Raw genomic sequence first — 8,756 nt, forward strand, 5'->3', positions numbered from 1 at the left:
TTATGTCTGGCTATTTCTGTTTTGCAGATGGTTTTGCTAAGATGTGAATCCTGTGCATGGCTTAGAGGTCTTCTTTTCCTGATACTTTGCAGCAAGATTCCTGCAGAGAGATGCCTAGGGGGTCCTTCATGTATTACTACCCTGCCAGAGGGGCAACAGCAGAGAGCATGTGTGGGGACCAGGTGTTCAGCCAAAACAAACAGGGCTTCTAGGTCTCAGCCTCAGATGCCCAGCAGTGGTGGAAACCTGCAGCCTGGAAGAGGTCCACAGCAACCTATTCCCTCCACCACTGAAGACTCTGCTGGGGTAACTGAAACATGGGGGTTAGCCCAGCAACAAATGAGCAGCAACGGCACCAAAGAATGCAAAGGAATAGAGTGCAAACTGCCCTTGAGGATCCGTCTCAAGTCTAGGTCCCGGGTACCATGCACTGGGGAAGGCTGCCCCCTAGTGGAGGGACAAAAAGATAACCAAGGTTTAGTGCGTTTAACAGACAGGGCAGCTCAGTTCATTGGAGAAGCTCCTGACCTCCAATACTCAACCTCTGAACTAGGAGGTGCCCCGCTGGGGGTCCAACTCACATGTGATATCAAGCCAGGTAAGCATATGATACTGTGTGTCTTGGATATATCTTCTTTGCATAGTGTTGGCATATCCAACTCATTTCATGTAGTTAAATGGTTACTGATCATATGGCAAAAACACATTTCATTTATTGATTACATCTATCTCAGACCTGCATGAATGGCTTACAATCTGTTTACCAGAGGAGGCGCAGATACATAGAATGAGATGTTATTTTAGGCTCTGTATTAGCTGGTACTACTTGTCATAGGTGGTGTTATTATAAAAGATCTTTAAACAGCTATGCTGATGTTTTAAAGTGTCTTTCATAAAGAGCTTTACTCTATTTAAAGATGCTATGCCGCTAAGACAAAACATTGATTGCATCTTGCAGAAGGCAACAACCTATCATTGACTACCTTTGTGTCACATGGCAATTAAGCATTCCCAGCAAAAAATGTGAGCCAAACAAAATTATAAAAAAAAAATTCTGTGATAGATTTGGACATTCAGAAGAACTAGGAATGTTTGCAGCATGTAGTAAAACAAGGAACAAGTAACATTTTGCTGAGTATGTGAAGCAGCGCGTTTAAAAGAAAGTAACCCACTGAACATATGTTGTATTTCTTGCTTTCAGTATAATTAAATACATTGGATCATGGTGGGAGCTAACTAGTTTTAAAAAAAATATATATATATAAAATGCCCAGCTGCATATAGTGTGTCTATAGGAATATGGTTAATAATACTGCGTGTGTGTGTGTAGGGGCAATCAGGAGTGCCGCCAATCCATTGTGCCCTTGAATGAACCCAGTAGCACCCTGTCTGAGCCAGTGACATATTACCCTGCTAGACACTATACTTTGTTATAGAAAAATTCAATATTATAATTAATGGGATACTCCACTGTGCCTTACAGGCCACTAATGAGGAATGCCTTATTTACTTTAAAATAATACTAATTAAAGGTACTTTTAGGAATCTACAGCTCACTCCGCTTTTAACTCCTATATCTTCTGACAAATCCCTCCATGCAAATGCAAGGGGAAAAAACATCTTCATTAAAAAAATGCTTTGCAGTAAAAGGATATGTGGCTGGGGTGTCCTTTTAAAAATAGGTCTGAACCTAGTTAACAATCAGGCTCCGCAGTGTATTGCTTAATAAATGGGCGATTAGAGATCTCCCTTCTAACTGTCTCATTTACTTGTCTTTAATTTAGAATAGCCATACACTTATCCAATGCATGTTGACATTCTCTCATTGTATTAGCCTCTACCATGTGATATATGTGTTGTGCTGGGATATGACATCATACCCAGGTGCTCGGCAGAGAGAGCAGTGGCGTGAAGGAAGCTAGGGATGGAAGCCAAAGGTGTTGTTGAACTACAGCTCTGAACTAATTTTTGACAACATATCTTAACTTAATCCAGCTTGTAGAATCATGGGAGCCTTTTTCTCAGGCCACCCATGCAGGAAGTCAACCTCTTGAAGCAGTTAAGTGATATAATGCTTTCTAGGAACTGGCATCAATGACGTTCTGGAAAGCCATGAATCATGAACACATACAGTACGCCCAGTTGGAATTTTCCATAGATGTCAACTAATCATTCCATTGTTTAGAGGGAGAAATGGTGAGATATTTAAATAAATAATCCTCATTATATTAACAGAAGACGTGAAAGAAGTAATTTTAAATGTGTGAGCAATGACAGAGATGGGGAAACAAAAATAAACTGAAAGGAAACCCACAGAGAAAGTAGAACTTATTGTAGTCCATTATTTATGAGGATATATTGTTCATATCAAACTAAAGTACTCTTAGCACCAGACATACTAGGCAGCTGCGCGGGGTGCCTGAATTTGGTCTGAATGGCAGGATTTAGGACACTTTATTAATGGCAAATCTACCTTTCTGGAATCAAATCTCTGCCCCTCTCTTACCTCCCTTGCTGCCCCTTCTAAGAGCTCAGAATGTTTGCTGAGTATGAGTGTATCCCAGGGTTCCACAGCCCTTAATGTCACAATTATGGTAAGTAGACTTGTGCATGAATTTAAATTTTACCAAAATTTGCCAATTACGTTAATTCGTAAAGGAGGAGGGACCCCCAACCAACCAAACGGAAAAGTAGCAGAGTGGCCCGCATTTTTGTTTGCATTTCATTTTTTTCGTTCTCATTCTTTCACTCAAACTCTCACACTCTCTCCTGCTCTCTCTTAACATCTCCCTGCCTTCTCCGCCAATCACTTCCATCTCCCCGTCACCTTCTCTGTAGCTCTTCCTGTTGTCTTGCCTCTTCTGTCTTCTTTCTAAATGGAAAAACCCTCTGGACTTCGTCCGAGCTGATAAGGAAACAAAATTTGTTGTCCAGAAACGTATGGACCCAAAACTAGTTGTTTTTTGGTCCATGTGCGCAAGTTTAATAATTAGAAAAAACGCCAAGGGAAAGAACAAATTGAGGTTAATGAATTAAATTAAGTTAGCACACAGTAATTGTGTACAGATGTCTATGGACATAGTAGAAATGCTATTTAGAATGGAATATATATGGGGCATTTAAGAATATTTTTAAAAATGGTGCCATCTGGTCAAAGACCGGCCTTTCAGCATGGGGTTTTTTGCCTTCTTTTGGATCAACAGCAATAAATTAACAGATATAGGAAAGGCTGAACTTTATGGACGCATGTCTTTTTTTCAGCCTATATAACTATGTAACTATGTAATGTAAAGATTTTTAACTTTACAGATTGTTTGTCATTGTTTCTATAAGTTAAATGAGCACGTAGGCTTGGGTCTAATCCACTCCTAACTTGATCTGACCGTCTTAGAATTCAGCCTTGGGCATTTTAAATAAAATGTCAGTTTCAATTAACGTTTGATCCAGTATTCCAATAAATACCTTTTAGTGGGCTTCTTTTTATTTGAGCTCATTTTTTGTTGTGGAGTGTTTTTTTGTTTTTGAGTGGCTGCTTTGTGCTTCGGTATACATTATCGTGATCAGTCAGAGAAAGCAAAATGAGTTCAAAGGTTATTTTTTAATGTATCAAGATGCTTCCCCTGAGGGTTTACAAAATGTGAAGTATTAAGTGACTGCTTGTTTAATTATTCCCTTTTGCCCTGATATGACAACAGACAGGAATAAACGCGTCATTCACCATCTATATATTATATTCCGGGATATGAAATGTTTTTGTTGTAAGGATCCGACTTAGTTTTGACATTTAAACTTTAAACTAATAGACATCCTCTTGGCAAATCAATCAGAGAAGCCTTTTTTTTGTGTCAAAACAGCTTCTTTACTAAATAGACCAAAAATGTTAATGGTGTATTAGGCCCTTCGCTGTGATGTAGTCAACACCATTTTCAGTTATTTATTGTAAATATTTGGGGGTTTTTTGGCAGTACTAAAAAAGTACTGCTATATCTTGGGTTTTTATTTTGTTTCTAAACAGCTATACTTTTCACATGCAAAAATGTTGATTTCACCCTTTTCCATTCCAATACATTAATATACAGGTAGATTATTGAAACATTAGGTGGGATTCTGCTTTTGGTAATAAAGATCCATGAATGTTAATCAAGAGGCTCAAAAGCAACTTGGATATTTTCCCAATTTTAATTTTGAGTCCGGAGCTAATGAATTAACCACCTGTGTTTATATGTGGAAATCCTGAAAGTCATTGACTTATAGTTAAGGGTGGGCATTGACAAGTCGTGAAGTAGAAGCAAAACATTTAATGAATGAGGACACGTTTGATTTGACTTTTTAAGCCATTGAGCTGTAAGTACATAATCAGACAAAAGAAGTTATTAAAACACAATGATTCTCGTACCGTCCTCACACTATTTCCATCTGTATTTTAGGAGAAAATGAAGTCCCGTCAGAAGACGCACTGATTCTTCAACTGCAACTTGCAAAAGGCCAAGAGAAATTTGTGGAATCACTAAAAAATCAACAAAAGACAATCACGGAACTGCAACAAAAACTGTCTGAGCAACAAAACCTACTCGTTAGTCAACAGAGAGAAATTATCGAGCAGCAGCGGAAAATGTACGAGCAAATGGATATGATTAAAGTCCAATACAGCATCCTGTTCGATACGGTGAAACAGATGTCTTTCCAGAGTCTACAGGAAGACATTCAGCACTATTTTGAAGCCCATCTTCAAGGAATGCAGAACCAAGTTAGGAATCATCTCCAGAAAACCTATTCTGTGCACAAAGTGGATGTGGATACAAAAGTGATCGATGTGGGAGGACCTGTCCTGGATTGTGGTCACTGTGAAAGTGATGAATTTTGTAGTTTTCAGAAGACACCTCCTCAGTGTGAAAAATGCACTCTATGTCCTCCTGGGTTTTTCCAGCTGTCTGACTGCTCTGAAAATGTTGACCGGATTTGCCAGGTAGGTCGAATATTTGAAGGTATTTTATTAAGCCTGGTAAGCATTGTAAATAATGGCAGCTTATTGTATGGAGAACTGTGATTGGCTGTTGCTACTCCCATTGTCTGTTTTAGTACGCCTGCTACTTTCAGTAGAAGTAACCAGGTGGGGAAGAAAGTCTCATTATCTAACTCCATTTTTATAAGAATTTGATGGCAGATAAGAACCATTTTCCTGATGTAAAGGCCTTGGTCTCGTCTAAGATTCAGGATAGCTCCATGCCTATCCCATGCCTGTTCCCTCATTGCTTTAGTCTCTACCAGATCTTGCAGAAGGCTGTTCTACTTTCCTTACATTACCTATTGAGTTTGCTCCTGGCCCTCTTGTTTTAGGCTATGACCGCTTGTTCTAACATTTCTCCTCCTTTGACGTAAACTCTTACTTTGTTAAATCACCTGTCACTAGTATTATTATTATTAGTTTATGCATTATTTATTATAAATTGTTGTGATTTATATTGTTCAGATCTGCCGCACAGTAAAGGATTGCCACAACAATCATGCACATTTTCTTTGATTACATCTCTCCCTGTCTTATTATGTAGGACGTTGTCAAACACTTCCCAGACACTCCTTGCAAAGACTCTCACTAGTGGTTATCTACAGGTGAAATTTAAAACATACCACTGAGAGGCTCAGGTTGGCCATCTGGCACACAGGGCAAATGCATGCTGGGCCAGTGGCTGCATAATTACCAATAGGGCCACTCTAGAGAGAGATTGGGTCCTGCCGTGTGTGCGGCCGCCAGCTGGATACCTGTGGCTGCACACTGTATAAAACATAACGCATGATAGGAGGGCCAGGTTAAGGTGCTTTGGGCCATGGAGTAATTATACAGGAAGGGCTCTTCTTCTGGATTTTTTACCTTTAGCAATCTCTTGGAGTGGATATCCGATCGAGTCCCGTGATGTGCGGCAATCATCCTCCCTCACTGACACTGTGCGCACGTCAGTAAGGGGGGTTGGCCAATTTGTGGGACAGCCGAGTACCTTTTTCGTTGACCAGTCAGAATGCTGGGGCCTTGAAGCAATTAGAGCCTTTCTTAAATTGTGGTAACTTTTCAGAACCTGGACAGGAATACAGCCGAGAACAAGGCTTGCGCTTTTTATATGAATGGAACAATCACTTTAAATGGATCAATGTGCTCTTTTTGAAGGATCGTGATGAATGTATGGATTCGCCCAGTATTTGTGGTGAGAGGATCAAGTGTTTAAATACTCCAGGTATGATTTCTTCTATATGTGGATACTGGATATGCACCAATGTGTACTTAGTTGATGAACATTTATAATAATTTTAGCGCTCAGATAGTTGATAAAATGTACATTATTTAGGTTCTTTTTAAACTAAATTAAATTAAAACACAAAATAGTCCTTAATAGTCCTATTTTGTGTTTTAATTGGTTTTCAGAATTTCTCTTTTGTAATTAGTCAGAAATAATTTTTTTTTTACTACAGTTGTATATTATTGGGTATAATAACTTTTGATAAATGTACAGGGAGTGTCTATCCCTTTAACAACAAAAAAAGGAAAATGTACATGTTCTAAATTAATTTAGAAGTTCGTTGAAATTGTGTGAGTGAAATCAACTTTGAAAAGTCCATCAGAACGTTCTATAAAAAATTCTACATAATTGCTATTCCAAAATGTTATATAGGTAGGTTGGTTCACCAGATTAGCCTTAGTATATGGTAGACCTTGTGGGGTAGCAGGCGATTGTCCAAGAAAACAAAAAAAAACATATGAGCCCGAATTTAATGAAATCCAGTTATTATGTGCTTGATACAAGTATATAGATGCAGTTGGACATCTGACAATAGATGTTTTAGACCCATCTGCATTCAGTGGCTTTGCCAGGGGTCTATGCGTTCAGTATCGTGGAATTTGCATAGTTTACCCAATCACGGACAATGCAAAACATTCTATAATTATGTAATTATTGTCTATTGAATATTAAGCTTTTTCTTTTTTTCACCAGGCGGATTTAGATGTCTCGGAGTTGCTGAGAAGGATGCAGCACTGGGGCTTTGTGGCGCTCAGTATTTTTTCAATAAGGAGCTACAGGAATGTCAAGCTTGCTCTGAGTGCGAAGAAGGAGTTGTTGCTTTTGAGTGCACTCCAGATAGTGACACTGTATGCACGACAGCCACCGAAACTAAGCTAACGGAATCATGGTCCGCTAGCATTTCCCTGCCCTCCCCGAAGATGGCGAACTCACAAGTGTATCCTGGGTTAAGTTTAAAGATCAAAGAGAAGTTACAGTGCGAAGTTTTGTCACCAGAAGATAACAAAATAATATTCAAGCAGCATGGTTTATTGTGGGCAGACCTTAATTTTGCAGTAAAGCACAACTGCAGGAATTTTCTACAGCTGTCCCTAAAATTAAACAACAGTGAAGAAGGATACGAGCTCAGTGGTTCTCGGATCGAACAGCCAGAAGGAAAATATTTTCAAAGTGTGAGTATCAGTTGTGCGGCGGAGGTAGAGCCAAGCCAAACATTATCTGTGTTTCTAAAGAGCCCCAACCAGTTCTGCAACCAAAGTAAAGACCTTCACATATATGACTTGAACACTCCCTTCAGCTTGTTTTGGTTATCTCATGACACGGGTGCAGTGGCCATGAGTGCCCAGATGTCAACTGCACTGCATTACCAGACTAATTATAGACCTTCTTTTAAAATCATCTCTGTATCTGATCCATACATGATAAGTTTGTCTCATGATGGAAGAAGCATTAAGTTCACGGAAATGGGTGTTGTCAAATTTGTGTTCCATCAAGCTCTCTACTCGATGGGTCCTACGTGTGTCCGCGAGGGCTTCTCACTGGTTTCCTATATAAATCGCAATGGCACAAACTCGGAACTTTTACAGAACTTTAAATCAGGGGTCAACTACCGAGACACGTCCATATCGGCATCGGGTGCGGCGAAAGTGAGTGCCGGAGATGTCATAAGTTTTGAGATTCAGTCTCCAGCACAGTGCAACGTACGATATTTTGGAGAAAATTCTGGCATGAGCACCTTGAGTCTTATCTGGATCCCTTCCACCATTTCCACCGCTATCACTGCTTCTGTATCGAGTGCGGGTTTACCTACAGGCGCGGTAAGAAACAAGGTTTTAAACTTTCGCCAGGATTCATCCAATGATAAAATGATCCAGCTTGTTACCTCTGGTCAGCTTGCTCATAAAGCATTCATGTTTACTGAAAGGGGCGCAGCTAGTGTTTCTTTTAATTTGAAGTTAATCCATTCATGCAATGTCATTAAGATTACTCTGAATAAATGGGAAAACGAGCAAGGCCCACCGGGAATAATTTCCCAACAAATTGGTGGTCAGATGCCTGAAGGGAGCCTATGGACAAGTGTTACCCTTCGCTCTTCCTTTGATGTTCAGAATGAGACAAAGATATCAATTTCCCTGGACTGCGTGCGTGGAAGGATCAACCAGATTGCTCATGATCAGGGGACCAATTTATCTATTCTGTGGGTTTCTTCATAGAGTTCTCATAAATGTAAGGTTTTATTGGATAAAGTGCAATGATATTCTACTGTTTTATGATAGAAACAATGTTAATGGTAAGATGAATGGTTTACATTCTTAGAATGGTAACTTTGTCATGCCAGTTGCCTGAGATTTAAGCATTTAAGGGATCTACAACATGACCACAAATTTATCATTTTTCCTCTGAAAAGTTCAAGTGAACCACCCTGTCTCATGATTCTGTCCAGAGTCATATAAAGCGTATAAAAAT

General features: G+C 39.5%; 1 protein-coding gene across 1 annotated transcript; it reads left to right on the top strand.

The window, feature by feature from the left end:
• Positions 1-225: 225 nt before the first annotated feature.
• LOC149287205 (uncharacterized) lies at positions 226-8,503 on the top strand. The gene is made up of 4 exons (XM_089493188.1): positions 226-598; positions 4,428-4,966; positions 6,161-6,227; positions 6,984-8,503. The coding sequence occupies exons 1-4, from the start codon at positions 226-228 to the stop codon at positions 8,501-8,503; spliced, it is 2,499 nt and encodes an 832-aa protein (XP_089349314.1).
• Positions 8,504-8,756: the final 253 nt, after the last annotated feature.

The sequence above is a fragment of the Sceloporus occidentalis genome, unplaced genomic scaffold (assembly GCF_023333645.1).
Source record: "Sceloporus occidentalis isolate IW3139 unplaced genomic scaffold, rSceOcc1.0.p SCAF_63, whole genome shotgun sequence".
Taxonomy (NCBI): Eukaryota; Metazoa; Chordata; class Lepidosauria; order Squamata; family Phrynosomatidae; genus Sceloporus; species Sceloporus occidentalis.